The following is a 26,285-nucleotide window of genomic DNA, read 5'->3' as shown; positions in this document are numbered from 1 at the left end:
GTCTGTGGGTGGAATGCTTTGAGGTTGCCAGACTAAGGCCGGATTGTTCACTTCAAACCAAAATGGAGTTTTGGTGAGCTCCATGGGGGTCTTACCTAAGGGGCACCAACGGGGAAGGCCCTGGGAGGCAGGGGGAGACTTGTTCACAAGGGCCATCGAGGGGGGTCCTTTCAGGAGCTTACATTTGCACGTGACTCTGCGGGCTGCTCTCCACAGCATTTGCTTGCATGAAGGAGCCAATGTCATTTTAAGGCCCACGCCAGCTGCTTGGCCAAACCAAATGGATGCTGAGGCAGTAATACCGTGGAGTAACTTAGCTGAACTCTTAACCCAGCACTTAGTTTCCCAGGTTAGTGGTACTGTTAGCTCCCCCAGGGTCAGTGCAAGGACCCGGCGTGGTTCTCTGACAGACGCCCCCGTCAGAGAACCATGTGTTTGGAAATGGGGTGGTGCTTTTGGTTGTCACAGTGTCTGGGACATTTATATTGGCATTAGTGGCCAGAACCAGAAATACTTGATACCCTGTAATGTCCAGAACGGAGCCACATGACAGAGATTTATCTCCTCCAGAATGCCAGAACACTTCCCTGTCAAGGAACACTACCAGGGCCCATTCAGATAAATCCTCCAGAAGAAAGCAACAGGCCACCACCCCCAGATAGTACTGAAGACCCCTGAGACCAAAAACTGCACGTTGCTTTTAGATGAGTTTTTCCTAGGTTCTGTTTACTGGCCTCTTGACAGGTCCCCTTGACTCCTGCAGTTAGAGTCTCTCTGTCTTTCCCCTGCCCTGTGACACGTATGTGTACTCAGTGACCTTGAGGGAGAGCAGGCACAGACAGACACATCACCTGAACATAGGGCAGCGCTTAGGAAAGATGCCGCATCTCAGTACCAGATCCTGCCCAGTGCCAAGTGCTCTGTGCATTTTCTCATTTCCACAGCGGTTTCTGACAGTGTTTTTCCCCTTCTTTAACGTGCAGCTCCCTAGTGAAAAACCAGAAAGCTTACTTTGAATCTTCAAAGGATTGGTATCCAGAAGTTCCACAGGTCATTTGAACAAAAAATTAGATGGCTTTGTCGATCAGAACAGGCAACACAGAGGCTCTCTGATTATAAATCCATTTTAGACCTGCCTAGAGCAGAGAAAGCATTTGGAAAACGTATATTTATTTTTACAGCAAATTACTCTAGTGTGAGGAATTCATTATAGAGTAGTAAGATTAAATGGTTGCATTTCATTTATAAGTATCGTTTCACAATGTGCTTCTTGCAGCTGAAGGAACTGTTGCCTAACATTAAATATTTTCTGCCTCATGTTCCTTTTACACCGTTTAAATTCCTGTCAGATTGTTTGCCTTTACACCCAGCCTGACACTTTTTCAAATTGTAAGTGGAGAAGGCTGCGTCTAGAACCCATGGTTTATTTCCACGCCCTCTAGAAAGTTACTGTCAGGATCGTGCACAGAGACTGCATTGCGTGCACAGGAAACCGAGGGGCCGAGAGCATTTCTCCAGATCACTCAGGTGGTCTCAAGGGGAGCGTGCACTGCGGTGCCCACTCAAGCTCCCTTCTCTGAGGGAGGTGGTGCCACGCTTTTTCCTAAAGAGAGGCTGCCCTTTCAGGAATGAGTTACTCTGGGCCACCTCTAGAGACACGCAGAACAGAATGAGGCTACAGAGTTTATAGCCACGTCCATCCAGGAAGGAAGGGGGAAAAATTTACTGGGAAGTCCATTCAGTAATAACCTCACCACAGACTGACGAGTAATTCCTGGCTTGGTGCTCTCACCTGCACAGAGACAGAGGAGTTTCCTCCTTCCTTTTTCCGATTCCTTCTTCCCTTCCTCCCCGCAGGGATCCCATCTTGCCCCTCTCTTTCCTCTGCCTGCATTGTTTGTTTGACCTGACGTGGATGCCAGTGAGACCTACCTCACCAGGAGTCCAGTTGTGGCTGTGTGTTTTTGGTGCTTTCTTTCTGAGCAAGCACTGAACCTGACGTTTGGGTTTCCATTTCAAAGCAGGCTTTAATTTCTGGTCTGTCTGTCAATTACATGGTGCCTGTCACTCACATAGCAGCAACCGTGCACTGGAATTGAATAATGATACTGAATTTACACTTGGAGTCTTAAGAATTACGATTTTCCTAATTTAACAAAGAATTTATAGGTTTATTTGCCAAAATGGGAGGCGAATTTGGAGTTGTGGTTTGGCTAGATATGAATTTGGCTCAAAAAGCAAACTGTCCCTGTGCAGGATCCTGTGATAGGCATCTTAGGAGATAAAAATCAACCAATTCCTTGACCTTGAGAAACATGCATTTTAATAAGGGAGCCAAGAAGAGTGTTTAGGTAACAGTAATACAAGGCAGGCTGAGGAATCTGAAATTAAAAGACATTTCCATACACCAAAATGTAAGAAATAAGGTGCATCTGAATGCAATAGCGGAATTACAGGACATCTGCCATTTTTTTTGTTTTTTTTTTTCATCTTTGCACCCTCCCTAATATATTCTTTCTGCCTTTGTTCCTAATTTTTGAGAAGTAGTAATATCCTTCCAGGAAGCTTCCCATATGATTTAGAAATGCATTAGAGCAATGGTCCTCAAAGTGGGACCTGGGAATTTGTTAGAAATGCAGATTCTCAGGCCCCACCCCAGTCAGAAACTCATGGGGGTAGAGACCAGGAATCTGTTTTCATAAGCCCTCCAGGAGACTGTGATGTATGCTATAGTTTGGGAGCCACTGCCTGAGAGACGGGTGGGTCATCCAGCCTGAAGGAGCCTCTGTTCTCCAGCTGTGCTCTGCACGTTCCGGGCAAGCCGAGTGCTTCTCGCTGACGGGGTTCCATTGGCAAATAAGCGCAAGAAACGCTGCCAAATGGATCTTTTTGGGTATTTGCCACATGTGTTTTCCTAGTAAAGGCTCTGAGAAGTCCTGTACTGAGGAAATTTAATTCAGTTTGTTTAACCAGATGCTTCCACAATTACTTGAACGCAGAATACATTATCGCTGTGGTGGTACCTGATAGTCTTGTTGCGAGGATTCTTTTAAACATGTTTTAGGGAAAAATTCTGGAGAGAGCTTTGCCCTACATGCTATCAGTATCAAAAGTGCACTATGGGGCTTCCCTGGTGGCGCAGTGGTTGAGAGTCCGCCTGCCGATGCAGGGTACACGGGTTCATGCCCCGGTCTGGGAAGATCCCACAGGCCGCTGAGCCTGCGCGTCCAGAGCCTGTGCTCCGCAACGGAAGAGGCCACAACAGTGAGAGGCCCGCGTACCGAAGAAAAAAAAAAAAAAAAGTGCACTATGCAGAGACAGCCCCCCACCCCAGCCCAGGGTGGGAATCCTGCCTTAACCCTACCTAGAGAACCAAACGGGAAGCCAGTGCAGCTAGCTCACTCACCTCCCTTCCTCTCACTACATCTCGTGCTTTGTTCCACCCTCATTCCCACTTCATTCTCTGCTCCTCAGTGGGAAGACGGGGTGATGTGCTAAATTCTGCCTGAGCCGTAGAAACTGCTTCATGTCCATGCAGAGTGTGGTGTTTGTCTCCATTTTCTTTCTCCATTTGTGAAGCTCACAAATGGCGTTTTGATATTTTTTGGTCCATGCATTTTTGTAAGAAGCATGCATTATCAAATATTATTCTGTCTTTACTAGCCTGCCCCAAAAGATCAGATTTTCCCATTCTTTTATAGAGAGATTTTCTTTAAGCGTTAAAAATTATGATTTAATTGTAGAATGAAAATTTCTATCAGTGTAGCATTGTCTAAGCCATCTGATTTCCCATCTGACTTGAAGTCTGTGGTTGAAAAAAGACGATATTGACACTGGTAGCAGACCCTTCACGTACATGATCTCATTTACTCCTCCAAATGGAGGGGGTGGGGAATCCTGTGAGGTAGGTATCATTAACCCCATTTTACAGACAGCCTTAGAAGTTTATAGATGAGAAACTTGTCCAGATGGCACAGTAGCAATTTGGAATATAGAGTGAGATTTCCAGGGTTTGAATATCTCTTCTGCCACTTAATAGCTGTGTGACCTCGGGCAAGTTAATTAGCCTCTCTGTGCCTCAGTTTCCTCTCCTGAAAGATGAGGATAATGTAGCGCCTACCTCACAGGGTTGTTGTAAGCTTTTACATTGGTACACATGAAATGCTTAGAAGGATACTGGCATATACCAAGTGCTCAGTAAATGTCAGCTGGGGAAAGAAAAGCTAGAATAGCCAGGAGGATCCCCAGCATAACTAAACTTGAAGGGTCTTAACAACAGCAGATACCCAGTACACATTGCAGATCGAGTGATAGGTTGGACGGTGCTGCAGTATGTCCTGTGCACCACAGCCTGCTGGTGGTAAGCCACAATCAGTCTCATGAAACACAAGGATTTAAATGGATGTTGTCACTCCCTGCTTCAAGATGCATGCTGGCCTTAAGCCTCTCTTAGACCTTTCTCTGCTGTTCCAGCTTCTCATTCTGACCCCAACCCCACCATCATTTCCAATGTTGTGTCTAAATTTTTAATTTGTTTCAGGGCACTTGAATATCATAAGCGGTTTAAAGGTGGCGCCACTCCAAGTGCATGAAATATTTTTAGCTTCATAAAAATGGTCTCAGAATGCCTTTCATGAAACTCAGTTTGCCTTCGGATTCTCTTCCTCATCACCCATTCCAGTAAAAACAGAATGTGGGCATTCCATTGGTGGCAGACTTACTTTCCCTTGAAAAGGGCCCTTTCAGGTCACTCTTCCCGAGAGTGAAGAATTTTGACCAATAGCTATTAGGTTTTGGTATCAAAAATAATGGAAATTTATATATTACTGCCATATCATTCAGGGGAGGTAGCAGAAGACAAAGAGATGTTAGGATCTCACAGCAGTTGTTTATCTTGAGGATTATAACTGGTGCAGATCAGAGCATCCCTGGCAGAACACTGAGATTCCACCCAGTAATCTCTGTGGCACAGCATCAGCACAGGGCCACTCCTCAGATGTGCGGGTATTTCCACCGTCATGCACAGTGGTTAGGATGATGCTTGCAGTTGCTGCCTTCAGACTTTTCCAGAGTAGGCTGTTCACCTCGAACTCATGACCACCAGTTACAAGCCGTGGGGTGGCTCTGTGGGAGTGGGGCTGCCCTAGTCTCCTGGTGCACCAAGATTAGCCATTTGGTGTTTGGATAGCTGACTCATCCAGTTTAGGTAGTACAGACAACACATGTAGTCACTAATGAAATAGTGACGCGCTGCTGAGAGCAAGAGCTTTCCCACCAGGTGAGTACCAAGGATGTGAGGGAGCAGCTCTCCCTGTACCCCACCCCCATCCCCACAGCAGTTACGTGGTTTGGCCATTGACTCAGCATCGTTTGAGTAAGATCTCTGTATATGTACCAAGCCCTGCCAAAGCCAAGAGGTTGCACCCTGACATGGGCAGATTATAATCATCTAACATCATAATCATATAAGAGCAAACACAAATAGAGCGCTTATACTGCACCAGGAACTGTTCTGAGAGCACTGTATATACAGTTGACCCTTGAACAGCACAGGTCCCCTTACATGTGGGTTTTTTTCGGTAGTAAATACTGCAGTACTGTATGTTCCAAGACTGGTTGAATCTGATTGGTTGAATCCGAGGATGTGGAACTGTAGATACAGAGGAACCGAACTGCATATACAGAGGGCCAACTGACTGTAAGTTATATGCAGATTTTTGACCCTGCGGTGGTTTTGGCACCCCTAACGCACACATTGTTCAAGAGTCAACTGTATTCATTTTATCCTCAAAACAGCCCTATGAAGTCGATACTGGTTTTACCCTCATTTTACAGTTGAGGAAACTGCAGCACAGAGACATTAAGTGGCTTGTTTCAAGTCACACAACTAGTAGGTAGCAGAGCCAGAATTCAGTTTTAGACAGTCTGGCCTCAGAGTTTCTATTTTTATCAACTATTCTATCTTGAATAAATATTACATCCATTTCTAGTTAGGTATAGGCTCTATTAATGTTACACAAATTTAAGGCAGGAAGTATTACTAGAATAAAGAGGGAGAACAATTCAGAAATCAGTAACAAAGAGATAACTAGGAAATCTTCAAATATATTAAAATTAAGAAGAACACAGTTCTAAATAATGTTCAAAGAAGAAATCACAGTGGAAATTAGAAAGTGTTTTGAATGAAATGATAATTAAATTGCAGCATCAAAATTTGTGGGATACTGCTAAAGCAGAGATTAGAGGAGGCTCATAGTTTTATATAAATATATCAGGAACGAAAAAAGTTTGAAAATCCATACTTTAAGTTTTCATCTTAAGCTAGAAAAAAAATTGGCAAACTAAAGCCAAAGAAAAAAGAAGGAATAAAGGTACAGGCTGAAATCAGCGAAATAGGACACAGGCATACAGTAAAGGAAATCAACAGAATCAAAAGTTGGTTCTTTGAAAACATCAATTGCAGTGAAGTGTAAGAAGCACCTCAATACATGTCCTTCCTACTGCTACCCCTGGCAGCTACTAAATTCTGATCTAGGAAATCGATTATAGAGTGGGATTTTTTTAAGCCAGTCCTCCTCCCACAGAAATGCTTTATACCACTGTCAGTATTAGTTTGTTGATTCCCTTTTCAACTGAGTCTCTGCAAATTCTTTTCTAACTGTTCTCCTGTCTCTGTTTGTTCCATGCTAAGCAGATGGCCCAGAAATTAGCCAAAAGCAGGAAGAAGGTGCAGTACAAACAACTTCATCAGCTTGGTGTTATGCCTGTTTTTTTTTTCCCCCATTTATTTACGTTTTGCCTTTTTTCTTATTTCGTGTTTTTGTTTTCTGCATCCAGCAAGTTTTTGTTCCGATTTCTTTTTGAACCGCCCCATAAGCCAACGTTTCTCAAAACTCGGTTGCCCAAAGTGGCTGTTTTCTGTTGCTCATTAGTCATCTCACTCCAGAGGAATGACAGGGAGCAGATTGGGGATGCTGAAGGTATCCTGCAGTAGTGTGCAAGTGCCCACCATTCAGGAGCATTCACGTGGCAGGGACCTGGGTCTGCTCAATTCTAGTCATGTTTGATTTGTGGATCTGTCAGATTGCTGGATGCAAAAAAGAAAACTCGCTAATAACCACACGTGTGCAGAGTCAAGCCCTGAGTGAATCAGACTAATGTGCTTTTTTGGTTGTGAAGCTTCTAGGTGCTTATGAGCTACCCATGGGGCACTGAGGCATTGGGGCTCGCTCTTACTGGGGTAGCTTCAGGAGTGGGTACTGCTTCTGTGGTTTGTGGTGTGTGGGAACACGAAGACCCTCTTACCACAGCTGCCTTGTTTGCACCTGCTGTAAGCATTGTCCCCCAGGAGCAAACTCTGACGTCTCCAGGGTCCTGGGGGTATGAGTCAGTTGCCCTTGTTCCTTCAATCTGTTGGGCTCTGAAACCCTTGCAGACAGTGCCATTCACGATCATTGTTCATGGAGTCAGATCTACTACAGTTACTGCTTCCATGGCGGAAGAAGCAAGGAGGGGTCCGCATTTCTCCCTGTAACCTGGAGATGCTCACTCCCGTCCCCGTGTCATCCTCTGTGTGGTCCCTTCAGCTTTGGCAGTCTAGTTCTGAAGTCTGCATCGCTGTTCTGGTGACTGTGTCTCAATGCCTCTGTGTATGAGCTAACCTTGCTTGCACGCACCTGGGTCAGAGTAACGTATTGAGCTTTCTCTTGGTGCATTTTCCTTCTCAGGCCCCTGAAGGTGAATCTCAGCCAATGACTGAAGTGGATCTCTTCATTTCTACCCAGAGAATCAAAGTATTGAACGCCGACACGCAGGTATTAGCTGGCTCCCCCCTTCCTCGGGGGTGAAGCTTAGCATGACAACTAGGAGACTGTGCCCTTGTCTGTAGAGCAGCTGTCCCCAGATGCTGGCTTCCACACAAGCTAGAAGGTTGTGTATGCAGTGCCTGCTGCTGGGCTGGGGGATGGGAAGGGACTTGGTAGGGAGGATTGGGGCTATTAAAGATCAAAGGAAAAAATAAGCCTTGGATATTGTTTGCTAATAATTCTCATAAGTTTTTATCAGAAGATTCATGAACAGACTAGCATTTTAAGAAATTTTGTTTAAAATCACACACACATACACACACACACACACACACACACACACACACACACACACAATACAATCATCCAGTCATCACATGCAGATTTTTTATTTTTTAACTTCCCCACCAGAGATTCTAGTGGTTGTAAAATGATTGAAACGCCTTTTCACATACTACAGACCACTTCCTGCTCTGGGTTATCACAAGCCAAGGGAATTGCTCCCAGGCCTGGGTGGGCACATGTAAGTCTGCCAACAGGGTGTTTGCAGCGAGCTCCCACGTGTGGACCGCACTTGGCTGGGCTGTGGGGTGGCAGGCTGTCTCATGGGTCATTCGATGCCGCACTGGACATACCATCCTCTCCCTGCTACCTTCCAGGAGACAATGATGGACCACCCTCTGAGGACCATTTCCTACATTGCAGACATCGGGAACATCGTTGTGCTGATGGCCCGCCGGCGGATGCCCCGCTCCAACTCCCAGGAGAACGTGGAAGCCTCCCACCCATCCCAGGATGGAAAAAGGCAGTACAAGATGATCTGCCACGTCTTTGAATCTGAGGACGTAAGGGCGGCCTCCCTTCCATGTGATCTGGGCTGCCCTTGGGTGGCCAGGTTCCCTCTAGTTCTCAGAACCTTAATCATATGTGAGACAAATACTTATTGAGCACTTATTATGTGTCAAGCACTGTTCTAGTGCTAGGGATATAAGGCTGAGTAAAATAGACAAGATACTCATTGTAAAGCTTGTAGAGAGACAGAAAATAGATAAATATACTTAATATAAAGTTAGGTAGTGGAAGGTTTGATAAGGAAAAACTAGGTCAAGGGATAGAGGGGCCAGGGGCTATTTCAGGTAGAGTGATGAACAAAGTCCTTTCTGAGGTGACATTTGAGCAGAGACCTGAGTAGAGTTGAGAGTGAGGAAAGAGCAGGTGCAAAGGCCCTGAGACAGGGGCCTGCTGATAGAGGTTGAGGAAAGGCAAGGAGGCAAGCCACTAGAGAGGACAGAAGGGAAGAATTCAGCCAGACCCACAGGGGCCCGAACAGGTCTCACCTGGCCACTAGGGCATTTGGGGAGGACAGTTCTTGGATGTGCAGGACTGCCCTTTCCTAACAGGAAAGTTAGCATCCCTGACCCTTCCCACCAAATTGCAGGAGCACCAGCCACCCACTCCTTAGCAAAACTAGCTGCTCCTCCAGTCACAAAGCTAGTGATCCCTAACGCCCATCTCTCCAGGTGATAAAGTCAGCAGAGGAAATCAGCGTACAACAGAGGTGGGGCCCATTCTTCCATTCAGCCTTCTTACCCAGTTGTCCCTAGAACTGCCGGCGAGAACACCAGGCTTCAAGCTGTGTTAGCATCGTGCTTCCCCCAAAGCTCGACAGGCCTTGGAAACTTGCTCTGGGCCTTGCTTTTTTTTTTTTTTTTTTTTTTTTCTGGCCAAGCCATGAGGCTTGCGGGATCTTAGTTCCCCGACCAGGGATTGAACCTGGGCCCTCGGCAGTGAAAGCACAGAGTCCTAACCAGTGAACCACCAGGGAATTCCCCCCACGATGGTTTTGAACTACAGAGCCTCCCCAAGAGGGCCGTGTTGGTGCCGTTGACTGATCTAACTTTTCCTCCTGCCACAGTGGAATAAGCTGTATTTCTCATATTGAGCAGGGAACCCTTATATACTTAAAGAAGATTGCCTACAGTAGCCTTGGCTCCTTAAAAGGGGCCATTTTTCTCCAGAAGAGTGTTCATCCAGCTGCTTTAAATGGCCTTCCTCTGAGAAGTTAGGAGTCTGAGGCGAGCTGCTTTTCTCCAGGGAAACAGAGCTGACATGGCTGTAGCCACAGACAGGAGGAGACGCTTACACTTTTGTACCATCTTTTACTTGTCTGGTTCTCTAGAAAGCAGTCCCAGGGACACGGTCACTGAGAAGGCAGAGAGCTTGAAGCACCTGTCCTGGCCATTCTCCCCGCTTTTCCTTTAAAACTGAGGCCAAACCTGCAAACTGGGAGAAAATGAGTTTAGAAGGTTCTCGGAAAGTTCCAAAGGAGTTACATTTAGAATCTTAAGTTTCATGTGTTCTGCAGGCCCGTGAAAAGGTGGAGTTAGCTCTGCTCACCAGACATGAGGGTCCCGGTACGACCCTCTGCCACCTCCCTCTGGCTTAGTGCTCCTAAGGAGGGCTTTCTTTCCCTTGGGGCTCCTTTGGGTCTGTAGGGGGAGATGATGAAGGGGAAGAACGAGGAAGCAAGAGTGGACCTGGGAATCTTACTGCTTTGCTTCCAAAGCCCAGGACAGAAGGGGGAGAGCATGGGCTGCAGAACTGGGAGGACTGTTTGTGGATCCCGTCTCCCGTTCTGCAGAAGCTCAGGCTGTGCAGCTGCTGAGCTCCTGCAGAACGGACTGCCGTGCGGCTCAGGTGGACACGGCAGAGATATAAGTAGCCTGTGTGTGTTTGCCCGGTGCGTCTACACGTGACGGTCAGGAGGACCGCTGGCCGTGTTCTCAGACACACTTTTTTTAGTTCGTCTGTTCACACGAGCCTCTGAGGCCCACGGTGATGCCTCGGCAGGAGGCAGCATGGTGGTCCTTGATGTGACTTGTAGCATGTGACGTCACCAGATCCTCAGAGTGAGAAAAGTTGAGCATTTCTTTCCCCACCGCCAGCCACGCAGAAATTTCTGATATCACAGTTAATTAGCTGCTTTCAGCAAAAATTACCAAAGGTAGGGAAAGGAGGAGTGCAGACTGGAGTTGTGTGTGTTTGAAACATTGCCCTAGAGCTTTTTGTTGTTTTGCGGGCTTTCTACCCACTACTATTAGAGCAGCAGTCCCAGTGGTGGGCAGGAGGTGGGCTCCGGAATCAGGCTGCCAGGATTCTCAGCCCCCATCCCCACCCCAGCTTAAGCTCTCAACCTCGTTTTCCTGATCTGCCCAATGGGAGCAAAGAAAACAGATCCGAAGTCTAAGAGCTCTGAGAAACAAGGGATTTTTGTACTCGATTGGTTGATAAACCTGCTTTGAGCTGCCACGAGACACTTTATAGGATTTGTCCAGCTTACCGTGAATCTTACACATTTGTTGCAGGAACGTTACTGTGTTTAGGCACTTCTCCAGGCTCTAATGGGGTTTTTACACAATGTATGATAAAGGCACCCTGTTACCTTTCTAAAATGTGAACATTTCTGAATTCTGAAACACTGCCTTCAGAGCTTAGGATGAGGGCTTATGGACCAGTCATACTTACATCGTAGACTTGCTGTGAGGATTTATGTAACGGTGCTTCTACAGCATTTAACACAGCACAGGCTCAGTTGCTGGTGTCTCTCCCAGGTTGTAATGTTGGTTAATTAATGCAGGGAAAGGTTATCAAAGCCCAGTGCAGGAGAAAGAACAACAGAAGCAGAGTTCCTGTCCTGTGAGCGGTGTGACCTTCCTTGAACAGGTTCCTTCACGTCTCTGGCCGCAATCTCCTCACCTGGAAAATGCATAATAATTTGTAATGTCCCATCCATGGATAATATGAATGAAATGAAATTCATAGATAATGTAACCTCCCTTTTTGAAAAGTTTTTCACAAAATAAGCAAAGTATTGCCATAAATATAACACAAAGGAGAAATGAAAGCAAGCTAAATAAAATAGGTTGATAGACACACACTCACACACACATGCAGAACCACCATGCTCTACGGCCAGTGTGCAGGCTGATGGGAATGTGATTTATTGGCAACCCACATCCCATGAATAGCATTGATGCTGACGATTTTCCAAAGTCATGAAGCTTACTCGTGGTAAAGTGTTGGACAAAACAAAATACCGTCTTCTCTCAATTTACAGAATAGTTGTATTCTTGGACTGTTCAGTGTGTATTAGAGCGTGCAACTAAAGTCCTGTGTTTTTATATAAATTAGAGTTGAGTGCCAGCCTTTAGACACAGTTGTTATATGTACATGAATGTCCAGTGGGATACTTGAAAGTTGTGCAGGATGTAAAACAGGTCGTCCCGTGTAGGACTGTCCTTTGCACGGCAGTAGGTCCAGCATCTCTGACTCCTGTCCACCAAATGCCAGGAGCTCCATCAGGACCATTGTCATAGACAAAATTGTCCCCACTAATTTTGAAAATGACCTCTAGCAGGCACTGCTGCCCCATGGTGACCCACTGGGCTAGCTGCTGCCTAGGGCCCTGTAGTCCTGAGGGACCCAGGTCGCCCACCAGCAGTGCTGCCCTGTTGACCCGGTCTCCCCTTTCCGGCTCCTCTCCAGGCTCAGCTGATTGCACAGTCCATCGGGCAGGCATTCAGCGTGGCATACCAGGAGTTCCTCAGGGCCAACGGGATTAACCCCGAAGATCTCAGCCAGAAGGAATACAGTGACCTGCTCAACACCCAGGACATGTACAACGACGACCTGATCCACTTCTCCAAGTCGGAAAACTGCAAAGATGTAGGTACTTCCCAGAAGCTGTTCTCTGAGCTGGGCCAGCCGGGCCCACCCGCAATAGAAGTGAAGGCAGAGTAGCTGGGCTGAAGAGTGAGCTCAGGCCCATCTCTGTCTCACCTCACATGAGGACCGATAAAGACTGCAGCCGAGGGCCGTGGCCAGTGAGACAGGGCGTCGTCTGCTCCCTGCAATCCAGAGCTGACTTTGGGGTGGGTTCCAGAGGCAAACGGGACCTGAACCCTGCCCTTTACCAAGCCCACAGTCTAGGAAAGGGCACAGAAGATTTTAGATGATGGTGCTGGTACAGGCACTCGTCAGAGACAGCTGTACTTGGCAGGTTGGAGCCGATCTCGGCTCTCAGGTCTCAGATGATAAGTGCTGTGCTCCCCCAGGGACCGAGCTCTGCAGGAGTGTCTGGAGGAAAACGGGGCCATCTGATCTGGTCTGAGGTCTGAGTATTCTTTGGAAAGTGTAGAGGAGTGCAGAGGGCTGAGCCAAAGTAACAGAAGCACGAGGGTCCGAAAGCTCAGGAATTGTCTGGGGAGCCACGAATGAGGCAGCCAGGCTGCAGCAGGGATTGTGCATAGGAGAGGATGTGAAGAGGCCAGTACAGGCTTTGGGTCAGAACTGGAGGGCTTGAGAGTCCAGCTGTGGTGAGGGGCCTGGACTTTATCCACTAGGTGTGAGAAAGTGATCTTTCTATCCACTAATGAATGTTAAGTGTCCTAGGCTCCCTGGAAGCAGAGCCTGAGATGGGAATTCTTGTACATGGGATTTGGGGGAAGGGTGCACTCAGGAAAAAGTGAGTGTGGGCGGCAGGGTGGTGGGGATGCCAGGGAGGAATGTGACCTTGCTGGAGATGAGCATCATCCTGATCCAAAGGGAAGCTCCAGCTCACACATCGCAGGACGGACCTTGTCCCACCTAGGGCCAAAAGAGCTGGCAGGCCTTTGTAGCCTGTACTAATCAATCATTGACACCAAGGTCAGACGGAGGTGTGTTAGGGTGCTTGGGCTGCTGTAACAAAGTTCCCCAGACAGGTGGGGCTTCAACAACAGAAATGTATTGTGTCACAGTTCTAGAGGCTGGAAGCCCGGGATCAAGGTGTCCGCAGGGTTGGTCCCTTCTGAGGGGAAGATGCATTCCAGGCCGCTCGTTTGCCTGTAGATGGTCATCTTCTCCCTGTGCCTTCACTCTGTGCATGTCTCTGTGTCCAAATTTCCCCCTTTTGTAAAGATGCCGATCATATTGAACTAGGACCCACCCTAATTATTTTAACCTGACTGCCTGCGAAAAGATCTTACCTCCAAACAAGGTAATATATGCCATGGACTATAGAGAGGACAGGACGCATTTGGGTTGGAGGCATCAGGGAAATGTCTGTCATGTTTAGTCAAGACAGGAATAGGGAAAATGCTTTGATTTCTGTTGCTACCCTGGATGGTTGCTGATTCAGGCTTTCTCCATGTTTTCCTCCTTTCAGGTCTTCATAGAGAAGCAGAAAGGGGAAATCCTAGGTGTGGTGATTGTGGAGTCTGGCTGGGGATCCATCTTGCCAACCGTGATCATAGCCAACATGATGCACGGAGGCCCAGCGGAGAAATCGGGGAAGCTGAATATTGGGGACCAGATCATGTCCATAAATGGCACCAGCCTGGTGGGCCTGCCTCTGTCGACCTGCCAGAGCATTATTAAGGTAACTGGAGATGGGAAAAATCAACCTCTCTTGTAGACCTGAAGTGAAATGAAGTCATCAACTTTTGAGCGTATTTTAAGTGTCAGGCACTGAGAAGGACACAAATACAAAAGGCATGGACTTGCACTTGGGTTGTTTACCATCAAGTTGCTATTTACCAATTCCTCCCTGAAATTGTTTTTTCAGGGATGGTATATCTGGCTCACATAGCATCACTCACTAACACCATGCCCTTGCAGACATCACTAATCAATCACAGCATTCTGTCCCATTAAGCCCCCACTCAGCCTCAACAGAATTTTCCTCAGCTCAGTAATCAAGACGATCACTTATAGTCAGCTGGGTGTTCTTGAGATGACTTGCCATCCCTGTTACAAATCAGGGAAATGCTTCAGATCCCAGGGCACTTTCCTTTACTGTGATCCAGGTGAGTGTATCCTCCCCAGAGCCTGTGTAACATGATCCACACATGCCACGTAGAAGGAAGGAAACTGGTACAGTCTGCATACTCCTTCTAAAACCTGAACATAATTACTTCTTGTTCAGCCTGAATTGATACTGTTGTGTGAGGCTGAGAAGAGCTACTTAAAGGAAAATTGAATACGAGTATTTGAGGGCAAGAAATTAGATTTTCTTAGAAATGAAGTATCCATGTGTAGTCTCTTGAGTGCATTGGAACTCGCTGATTGCATGGGAAGTAGGAACAAGTATATTTTTCCTTCACTACAGTATCTGTAGACCCTGCCAGCTCTGTACCAAGCGGTGTGGTACAGGCAGACTAGGATCCTATGACTTTCTTTGGTTCCTTGGGGTTTCCTGAAAGACTGTTAACTAGAATATAGCTCTGTATGTGTGTGTGTGTGAGAAAGAGAGAGAGAGAATAAATGTGAATTTATAGAATAGTTATTCTAAGCAGAAGAAAATCACAAAAGAACATCCTTGGCCAAGGGCCCTGGGATGGAGGGGAGGTCAAGGTGAGTATATAGGCCAGACATGTCTACCTCGTTGCATTTTTTGTTTGTTTTTTATGTTATATAGGAATTCATCTTTTTCTCTTTCTTTTTCCTGCTTTTTTTATCAGTATTTTTTATTGAAGTATGGTTGATTTATAATGTTGTGTTAATTTCTGCTATACAGCAAAGTGATTCAGTTATACATATATATACATTCTTTTTTTAATACATCCTTTTCCATTATAGTTTATCATAGGATATTGAATATAGTTCTCTGTACTATACAGTAGGATCTTGTTCATTCATCCCATATATAAAAGCTTACCTCTGCTAACCCCAACCTCCCACTCCATCCCTCCCCCAACCCCCTCCCCCTTGGCAACCACCAGTCTGTTCTCTATGTCTGTGATTCTGTTAATGTTTCATAGATAGGTTCATTTGTGTCATATTTTAGATTCCATGTAGAAGTGATATCATATTGTATCTGTCTTTCTCTTTCTGACTTACTTCACTTAGTACGATAATCTCTAGTTGCATCCATGTTGCTGCAAATGGCATTATTTTGTTCTTTTTTATGGCTGAGTAGTATTCCATTGTGTATATGTACCACATCTTCTTTATCCATTCATCTGTCAATGGACACTTAGGTTGTTTCCATGTCTTGGCTATAGTGAATAGTGCTGCTATGAACATAGGGGTGCATGTATCTTTTTGAATTATAGTTTTATCTGGATATATGCCCAGGAGTGGGATTGCTGGATCATACGGTAATTCTATATATTTTTAGTTTTCTGAGGAACCTCCATACTGTCTTCCACAGTGGCTATCTGACCAACAGTGTAGGAGTGTTCCCTTTTCTCCACACCCTCTCCAGCATTTGTTGTTTGTAGAATTTTTAATGATGGCCAACCTGACTGGTATGAGGTGGTACCTCATTGTAGTTTGATTGCATTTCTCTAATAATTAGCGATGTTGAATATCTCTTCATGTGCCTATTGGCCATCTGTATTTCTTCTTTAGAGCAATGTCTGTTTACGTCTTCTGCCTATTTTTCGATTGGGTTTTTTTGTTTTTGAGCTGTGTGAGCTATTTGTATATTTTGGAAATTAAGCCCTTGTCAGTCATATTGTTTGCAAATATTTTCTCCCATTCTGTAGGTTGTCTTTTCATTTTGTTTTGCATGTTTATTTTTTTTAAGTTTATTTATATATTTTTGGCTGGGCTGGGTCTTCGCTGCTGCATGGGGGCTTTGTCTAGTTGCGGCGAGCGGGGGCCACTCCTCGTTGAGGTGTGAGGGCCTCTCATTGCAGTGGCCTCTGTCGCTGCAGAGCACGGGCTCCAGGTGCACGGGCTTCAATAGTTGTGGCTTGTGGGCTCTAGAGTTCAGGCTCAGTAGCTGTGGCGCTCGGACCGAGTTGCTCCGCGGCATGTGGGATCCTACCAGACCAGGGCTCAAACCCCTGTCCCCCACATTAGCAGGCGGACTCCCAACCACTGCGCCACCAGGGAAGCCCTGCCTGTTTATTTTTAATGAAACAAATCTAAATCCTCATAAGATAATCACACCCAGAAAGAAATAGTTCTTTTTGGGCTCATTTCTTTTCGTTATAAATAAATTCTACCTCTTGCTTAACATACATTAAAGATAAGATTAAAGGTCCTAGTTTGAACATGTATATTCATTCAAACATGTTTAATTGGGCTTCTGTTAGCCTGAGCTGAACTGTGAAGAAGCCAGAATGAAAAAAATAAAAATATAAAAAGCCAGAATGACAGTATGCACATGGAGGATAATTTATAATTGAAAGCGTTCAGTGGGCCCTAATGGCAACATAGAGGTGAAATGCTAAGAGCATTTGGAGTGGGGGAGCGGAAAATCTTGCCTGATTTTTTGGTTTTTTTTTGAGGTACGTGGGCCTCTCACTGTTGTGGCCTCTCCCGTTGCGGAGCACAGGCTCTGGACGCGCAGGCTCAGTGGCCATGGCTCACGGGCCCAGCCACTCCGCGGCATGTGGGATCTTCCCAGACCGGGGCGCGAACCCGTGTCCCCTGCATCGGCAGGCGGACTCTCAACCACTGTGCCACCAGGGAAGCCCTACCTGATTTTTAAGGTGGGCCTTGAAGGAGGAGTTAGACTCAGGTGCCTAGCAGAAAGGAAAGTGGCCTTTGGGAGTTTCTTCTGGAATTGATGGATGGTGGACTGGCTTTGTGTTGGGAGAGGCAGGTCTGAGCCAGCCTGAGAAGGCTGATCTGATGGTGTGATAATGTGCGGAAGCCAGGGAGGGCCAGGAGTAGGGAGAAAGGACCCACCCACGTTTGGCTTCTCACTCACACATGCCAAGGTTCACAGATGCCCTCTCACACCAAGGAGCAAGTTACTTATTAAACACCGATGCATGTGTGAGAACTGTCGAGGGGCCATGGGAGCCAGAGATGCCTCAGACACAATCCGTACCCTAAGGAGCTTGGCCTCGATGGGGAGAAGGGAATGAAATGACTGATAATAACAGTGACTGAGTGCTGTGCGCCTGGACCATTCTGAGAATGTGTGTGTTCGCTCGCAGAACCCTACAGCAGCCTTCTGTAGGGTAGGTGCTATTGTGCAAGTTAGGAAACAGGCACAGCAAGATGATGTAATCATTCGAGGTCACACAGTGTGTCAGTAGTGCAGCCAGGTCACTCGGCCACCCTGATATCGTTCCAGCGGTGTCTGTGGTCAGACCCTGGGGCAGTGGTTCTCAACCTGGGGGATCTTGACCCCTTGACCCCCCGGGCGTCATTTGGCAATGTCTGAAGACAGTTTGGGTTGTCACGACTAGGGAGAAGGAGATGCTACTGGCATCCAGTGGGTGGAGGTCAGGGATGCTGCCAGATATCCTACAATGCACAGGACAGTCCCCACAACTAAGGATTATCCAGCCCAAATGTCAATAGATTGAGAAAGCCTGCCTGCGGGAGATAGTTCAGGTGTGGGAGAGAAATCTGGAGAAAGGGAGGTCAGTGAGGGAGGGGGGGGAGTTGATGTACGTCTGGAAAGGCTTGGGGAGGAGGAGCCAGAAGAGAGGATAACTTGAGCGCAGGTGGGGCTGGGGCCTGGGTGGGAATAAGCAGACCTTCCTGAGGACTGGCAAGGCTGCGTGCCTGGGCCCATTTACACACCTGCCCGGCAGTGCCCAGCCCTTGGCACTGGTCACCTCCCTTCCTCTTCATAAAAAACAGCCTGTGAGGGAGGGTGATGGCAAATGCCTGGTTCACAGATGAGTCATCAGCTACTCAGAAGGTGCAGACAGCATGCCCAGGACACCCCAGCTGACGGAGTCCAGATCCCCGTCCACCCCTCCCTGCCTCTGCACAAAGGAGGCAGACGAGGTGAGGGAGGCTGTGAGACCCATGGCCTGCCTTCCCCTGGTACCACACGGGGACTGGTCTTCTGTCCAGTGCATCACACATCAAGGTGGAAACAGACTAGCACAGGGCGTAATTGGCGCACTGTCTGAGCAGTTTCCTAAGGGGAAAAGGTTTGTTTGCACCAGTAGCTGACCTTTGATGTCTATAAATGGAGTCTCTCTGGAATCGGAAAATTAAAAGGCCATGTGGTGATGAAAGAGATGTAACTGATGAAGATGGAGAGGAAGAAAGCCAGCACCTCTGTGGCCACCCTCGGCAGAGAAGTACTTAGCAGGCAGGCCCCAGCTGGGACACAGCTGCCCTTTCTCAGCACTGCAGGATGCGCTGCCTTGTCGAATAGAAAAGGGTGATTGGCCCTGTCCCCTTCTCCCCCCACCCCAAGAATCTTCCTACTGATTCCAGCTAGAATTGCCAGTACCGAAGAAGACGTTTAATGGGTTGTCTCCGTGTTTTTAAGTTCCGTAAAAACATATCTTTTTTGCCTGCCCCTGAGCAGGTACTCACACTGCCCCACCCTCACCCCTAGGCCCCCACAGGGGGGCATTCTGGGCTTCTTCAAGGCTTCCCATCAGTATCGCTTGTTTCAGTGTTATGTCAGTGCTCCTTGCGATGAGTTTAGCGAGCAGCTCTCATCCTGGAAAATCAGTGCTTAGCAAACTTTGATTGAATCACCCAGGGATCTTATTAAACTGCAGGTTCTGATTCGGCAGGTCTGAGGTGGGCTTCTGCATTTTCAACAAACTCCCCGGTGATGACATCGCCAATAATGGGCTTTGAGTGTTCTGCATCTTGCCACTTTTAATGCATGTTGACCTTTTCTCTCCCCTGGTTATAGGGAATAGAGTATGTTTCTAGAATAGATTACAGGTATTGAATTATTTTCTTTCTTCCCTAGCTCTTATATTTCCTGTCATAGTTCCTAAAGCATAATTATTGGTAGGCAAAGCATGTTAGCAGACCGCCTGTTCGTGCCATCGCCTCTACGGTCCTGCCCTCCAGATTTGTTTTCTTTTTGAAACTAGAGCACCGCTTCCTTACCTTCCACAGGATCATCACGGGTCTGCTTTCCCGTTGCTATAGAGACCATTCTGGCTTCTCTCCTATCCCGTTCCCTCTTCCCTACTCTTTCCTCCCACCATATTTCTTAATTTGCTACACCATTCCACTGTTGTCATGGGGACGAAATGACCATTTATTTAATTGGCACCTCCAATAAAGTGGCAGCTGAGAAATCCGAGTTAATGGGACCCAACTTGAAGCATTGATGGGGAACAGCAGAGCAAGTGCGTGGTCTGGTTGTTTCAGATTTGCCATCTCTCTGGGCTTCGTCTTGCAGCAGATATCCCCAGTCTAGAAATTCTTTCACTGAGGGACAAACCAGCATCTTAAATCAATGTACACAAAAGAACCCACCGGAGCGATGTGGACTTTTTAGGTAACAGAGAAAATAGAGTCATTCTCTTGCTTTTCAGGAGCTCTCCAAGGTTTTCCTGTACCTCACAGACATACCTGAACAACCCCAGTGTTTCATAGGTGCAAATATTTAAAGCGGGTAGCTCTATCTGGAGGGTTGTGTTTCTGACAACATGCTCCTTATTTTCATCATCCTTTGCTCTTGTTTCCCACACACTCCTGGTCTTGTAGTTTGTGATGTGGGGAGAGAAAGGGGAATGGACTCTGGCTGCCCTGCCTGTGCCCGCAGCCCTCCCCTGAGCTTCCGGAGGCCTGGCTCCACCAACTCCCAGCGCCTAACACATGTGTTGGCACATTGCAGGTGATCCATACATATCTACTGATTGAGTGATAAAGAGGGGGCTCTCAAGGGAAAAAGAAATATATGCACGAATGGTATCTGAGCAACACCCCCAAAAGAGAAGCCGATTTGTAATGTTAGAAATAGGTGTTTCTGAGCATGATGGTTGAGATGTGGTGCTGTCAGCAGACATGCTTAGGAAAGAATAAAAATGCATAACAAGGGCTGAGATCGTAGCAATTAGAAGTGGAAGAGCTCTTAGTAGGTTTCAGCATTTGTTTTGAAGATGGGGAGACTGAGGTACAAGGTGGAATAGAGGGTCTAAGACCCTCCGGGCTGTGGTGGAGGAAACACAGGGGCAGCCCAGGTCTCCTGACCAAGCAGAGGCCTCTTCACCCAGCCCCGCTGGTCCCACTATTAGGGGAAGAATTCCAGCACATCCCCGTGGGCATGGGTGACGGGACCTGCTGCTGTGCGGGAGGCCCGGACCTCCGCAGACTTCCTTCACCCCAGGAGAATCGCCCTCGGCACATTCTTTTGCTCTCATTTGAAAACATGTCTTGAACCGGAGACGTTTCCTAGCGCTGTTCCAGAAACCACGGAGGGATGCTGGTAACAGCTGCCTGCGAGTGCACACACGTCACCACAAGCCAAATCACAGCCGTTGGGAGGCTCCAGTCCTGCAGAAAACAGCAGCTCAGGACACTGAGGAAACACCTGGGGGTGGGGAATTAAACTGACCTCCTCAAAACTCACACGTTGAGAGGACAAGCTGGAATCACCCAAAGGAAGTGGGGCAGCCAGGGAGCCGGAGCCCTGAAGTCTCACCAGGTAGGCGAGTAAACTAAAAACACGGCCCCATGCGGGGCTGGGCGAAAAGGTTGGGGGCACAGCTTCATCCTTCTGTCACTCTCCCTGGCTTCTCTGTCCAGTAGGCTTTACTCATGAATAACACACACCCTCCCATTGTCTATATGGGGAATCACGGTGTAGGCGAAAATGCTCTGGGTTTGAATACAAATAGACCTGGGACAGAATCTTGCTGTGGGTGAACTTGGGTGAGTGGTGAAGCCGCAGTTTCCTGCTCTATAAAATGGGCATAATTAGAGCTGCCAGTTTGTCAAGGAGATTAAAGGAGACAGCTCCTGTGACTCCAGGTCGGTGCCTGGCAAGAGTCAGCGTGCAGTGACAGGTGGTTTGGCTAGTTTCGTCATCAGGATGGGTTTTAATGGACAGTGACCTTAGGGGTGCTCACACACATGGGGGTGGCTGACTGGGCACCAGGCCAACTGGCTCTCTGTCACCCTCCCCCTGACGTGGCTAGCCCATGCTCTCATGGAGCACACTGGCCACAGGTATGAGTAGTAAACTGACATCTTTGACTCTGATCATCCCTGAGTGCATGTGAGTTCATTGTTCTGTGGCAGTGGTCTGTACCAGTTCTCAAAAATTGAGTGTATCGCCAGGAAGTGTGTATCAAGTCATTGGGAAGACTCATTGTTGAGTCCTACCCCTGGTGTTTCTGATTCTGTAGGTCTGGGTGGACCCTAGACTCTTGCTTTTTTTTTTTTATTGAAGTATAGTTGATTTGCAATATTGTGTTAGTTTTAGGTGTACAGCACAGTGATTCACTTATCCATATGTGTGTGTGTGTGTGTATACATATATACATTCGTTTTCGGATTCTTTTCCCTTATAGGCTATTACAAAATATTGGGTATAGTACCCTGTGCTATACAGTAGGTCCTTGTTGGTAATCTATGTTATGTATATAGTACTGCGTATATATTAATCCCAGCCTCCTAATTTACCCCTGCCCCCACCCTGCATTTCTAACAAAAGTGTCCTGGTGCTGCTGGTGTGGGGTGTCCCCACTTTGAGGACCTGTTGGCCGAGCATAGGGGCCAAAAAAGCCCCTATCCATCCCTCAGTCTAGAGTGTATCCTCATTACTTAGAAGCAAAAGGTGTGTGGGTCCCTCCTGCCACTCAGAGGGGCAAGTTACACTCTTGCCACAAATTCTGTTGGCACCAAAGTCATCTAACACCACTTTCACCTCTCTGCTTGCCAAGGTGCTTGTGAGGAAGGCAGAGGCTCCCTTATCCCTGTCCGGACCCCACTGAGCCTCAGACGAGGCAGGTTTAATGTCCACGTCTGCGTCCTCACCCGTAAAATGTGAAGCAGAAGTCCTGACCTCCCGCAGAGAGAGTGTTTGCAGACTGGTCGGAGGGTGACAGTTGGCCACAGGGGTTGTGGAATTTACAGATTTCTATTTATAGACTAAGAGGCGATCACCCTTCGGGCTGAAATGGATTTGTCATTGTCCTCCCAGGCCTCTCTTTCCGCTTCGCCGATAGAGGGCACACACTGGACCGGTCTGTGAATTGATGGGGCAGGGGGGTGAGGGGGGCATCTCCAGGGGATACGAAGGACTTGGTGGAATAGAGCCTACCTTTGCCTGTCCCTCCTCTGCTGGTGGAGAGGCTGTCCACTCACCCCACAGTACCGTCTTTTAGGAAGAGCTTCTCCCCTCAGCTCTGGCCCTTTGGAGGAGTGGACCTTGGCAGGCCTGGCGCTGTTTCCCAATCAGCTGGCCTCGTGAGCTGGGAGTGCAGTGGGACAGGCATCAGACGGGAGTGCTGAGTTCTCCCCGCCTCAGCTCTCAAAGCAGGTCCTCCAGCCACAAGCGGTGTGGTCTCTCTACCCTGGCCCTTTCCCTGTGTGCCATGATGGGAGCGGGTTGGAAAGCACCTGCTGTTGGCCATTTGGTCTGGACCATCTGGCAAGTGGGAGTTGCCTGAGGCAGAGCACACAGGCTGGGGAGATGTCGGGAGGCGGGGAGAGTTCATTTCGGGGCTGAATTACTTTTGTCTGGCACCTTCCTCTTGGGTGAGGCTCACAAGTCGGTGGCGGGACCAGCAGGAGAAGGTTCCCACCGCCTGAATGAGGGAAAGCGTAGCTTTGTGATGATTTTCTAGGGGTTCTCCTGTGCAGACCCGCGCTCTGGTCCCTTCTGAGCGTGTGTTCAAGGGGCAGGAAGACAGGCCTGAGCTCCGCTTAGATCAGAGTGGGGTGAAGGAAGCTCTCTAAATAGGCTCAGAAACCAGATGGAGTCCCTCTTTATCTTTAAAAACCAAATTTGCCTCTAAACTCCATTCCAATTTAGAGGGAGGGACGAGTTACCAGGGAGCATGAAATCGGAGATGACCGTTAAGCCCTATTTCCTCCTACTTCCCTCTCCACCAGCGCTGGTCCTACCACCCTATTCATTCTCCCAAGGAGGCCTTCACTGACTGCAGTCCTGCCTCTGTGCCCTGCTTCCCCCCAGATGCTCGTGGGAATGTCGATAAACTGTAGAATCCCTAACAGCCAGAGAGAATGGGGAAGCAGGACCACCAGGGGCGAGAGACAGCAAGCCCTGATGAATTGGGCTGTTGTGTGAATTAGTTGTCCTTTGTTAGAAAAGGAGGAATTGCTACGAGTATGCGTTTCAGAGAAAAAGTTCCTTTCGTGCTTGTCTCCCACCTGACCAGGAGAGAGACTGTGCATCCTTCATCTTTCAAGCCAAAATGCACATGTGGCAGTTTCCCTCTTAGCTGCACAGACGATCGCCTTTTTCAGATGCCTTGAATGCAGCCCGTTTCCCAAAATGAAGACATTGCCCACAGAAACTGGTCTCTGCGTGGGCTGAAAGGGCTCCACGTAAACCTAAAGGTTTTCTCCCCTAGGTTGACAGAATCTAGCTTGGACTGTCCGACGCAGGCGCTATCAGGCTGGACGCGGGGCACTGTGGAGTCAACGAAGAAACCGAGGCTCTGTGCAGCATCTTTTGCCTTTGGTGCCGTCTGCATTTATCTCTTGTTGGCATCAATGGTCATCGAATCCCCTGTGCTTTATTCACATTTCAGGGCTTGAAGAATCAGGCCCGGGTCAAGCTGAATATCGTGAGGTGTCCCCCAGTGACCACCGTGTTGATCAGGAGACCAGACCTTCGCTACCAGCTGGGGTTCAGTGTCCAGAACGGAATCGTAAGTACAACCCCACACCTTTTCCAAAAGTCTGACACATGAAACCGCGGCCCAGGGTTTGGGTTTTGGGGCTGTTCTTGAAAGCTGGTCATTTTCCAGAAAGAATCCAGCAAGGAAGGGACGAATGGTTGAAGGCAGACTCACTTCCTCCATGGGCAGAGAATTCTGTGCCTTCTGTGGGGGAAGAGAGGGACCCTCCCAGATCCATGTGCCCCAGAGCCCAGCGACTCTGTGATGCGCAGGGTGACCCTCCCAGCTGCCAGCTTGAGATAGTTTGAGGTACGCACCTTCCCAACCCCCCCCCCCCCCCAGCCAGCAGCTTCCCAGGGCAGTGGGTGAAGAGCCCTGGGGGCTGGGCTTCCAAACCCTTGGTGATACCAGTGCAGCCCAGGCTGAGAACCCAGCCCTGTGGGTTATGCCTGAATGATCTCTGCCTTGCCTTTTTAACCTGAATTTGGCACTTGGGAGATAAAGAGTACTTTCATCACCTGGATGTCTGCCTTCAAATACTTCCCTTTTTTTTCCCCTTTATTGTGATAAAACATACACAACATTAAGTTTGCCATTTAAACCATTTTTAAGCATACAGTTCAGTGCCTTTAAGTACATTCCAAAAGTGGTTGTGTCCATCAGTGCTATTTCCAGAACTTTTTCTTCATCCCAAACACAAACTCCATAGTCAAGACTACTCCCTTTTTGTCCTGGTTTGCCTTGTTCTGGACTCATAGTAGTTCTGGGCTTCGGTGACAAATCTGTAACCTTCTTGATATTATAGCTTTTGGATGTGCCCTCCTTCTCTCTGCATTCATCTTTGCAGATAGAAAAACCCGATTCTTTTTCCTCCCTTAATGTTTTTTTTAATAAATTTATTTTATTTATTTTTGGCTGCGTTGGGTCTTCGTGGCCGCGCACGGGCTTTCTCTAGCTGCGGCGAGCGGGGGCTACTCTTCGCTGCGGTGCGTGGGCTTCTCATTGCGGTGGCTTCTCCTTGCGGAGCACGGGTTCCAGGCGTGCGGCCTTCAGTAGTTGTGGCTCGCGGGCTCTAGAGTGCAGGCTCAGCAGTTGTGGTGCACGGGCTTAGTTGCTCTGCGGCATGTGGGATCTTCCCCGACCAGGGATCGAACCTGTGTCCCCTGCATTGGCAGGCGGATTCTTAACCGCTGCCCCACCAGGGTAGTCCCCTGCATAGGCTTTTAAAGAAAGGTGCACAGTCAGGAGTGAAAAGGTCAGCTCTGTAAATTCAAACCATGTTCTTTTGGGAAATTCCGATTGCTTTGTGTGTGAGGTAGGGGTGGCTATAGCCTGCAGCGCTGAGCCCAGAGCCCTCCCCCAGCCTGCAGCCTCTGCCCACCGCAGTGCCTGGCTGCACTGAGACGAAAACCAGCCATGTTATCATTTCTGCCAGAGGGAGTTTGAACAAGAACCACTGAGTTGGGACAGCCAAAGGGAGCTTCTGCCTTCTAGGTGGCCACACTTTGGAACACGAAGTGGGGTTCTAGCAGGTTCTAGCCCCATTTTAACTCAGGTAACTGTGACCCTAAAAAGTGGGCTGCTAGCATTACACAGTTCAGTGTTTGAGTCCCAGATAATACTAAACTGTGTTACACAGGCTGACAGTTTGAAAACATTGGCAGCTCTGTGACAGGCCCAAACAGCTCTTTTTACCAAGACCGAGCTGGGATGAAAAGTACTCAGAATTCACTGTGCCGCGAAATCCAGTGACGTGCTGCGTCCCCTGTGCAGAGCGCGAGAACAAGGGGGCCATCTGGGCATCCAGAGTCCTAGCTCTTATAAAAAGAAACAAAGAGATGTAAATGTCCACAGCCTGACCATGGCAGCTCCTCAGAGATGACAGTGCTGGGGATGGGGGATTCTAGAAAAGATAGTCTCCCACCCCCACCCAGTTCCCTAGCAGGCGATG

At 48.0% G+C, this 26,285-nt stretch overlaps 1 protein-coding gene across 3 annotated transcripts in view; it reads left to right on the top strand.

The window, feature by feature from the left end:
- APBA1 (amyloid beta precursor protein binding family A member 1) overlaps nucleotides 1–26,285 on the top strand; it is a 239,651-nt gene that overhangs the window by 208,583 nt on the left and 4,783 nt on the right. For 2 of the 3 annotated variants that reach the window (XM_022573543.2, XM_089913285.1), the window contains exons 6-11: nucleotides 6,695–6,727; nucleotides 7,728–7,814; nucleotides 8,465–8,650; nucleotides 12,351–12,530; nucleotides 14,011–14,223; nucleotides 24,245–24,364. In XM_022573543.2, coding sequence (XP_022429251.1) covers nucleotides 6,695–6,727; nucleotides 7,728–7,814; nucleotides 8,465–8,650; nucleotides 12,351–12,530; nucleotides 14,011–14,223; nucleotides 24,245–24,364 — 819 coding nt within the window. The remainder of the gene's footprint in view (nucleotides 1–6,694; nucleotides 6,728–7,727; nucleotides 7,815–8,464; nucleotides 8,651–12,350; nucleotides 12,531–14,010; nucleotides 14,224–24,244; nucleotides 24,365–26,285) is intronic. The other variant, XM_089913286.1, reaches the window with a different exon arrangement.

Source organism: Delphinapterus leucas, chromosome 6 (assembly GCF_059928025.1).
Source record: "Delphinapterus leucas isolate spDelLeu-1000000601 "Yukka" chromosome 6, BTC_Dleu_Yukka2, whole genome shotgun sequence".
NCBI lineage: Eukaryota > Metazoa > Chordata > Mammalia > Artiodactyla > Monodontidae > Delphinapterus > Delphinapterus leucas.
This window is presented reverse-complemented; position numbering and strand designations above follow the sequence as displayed.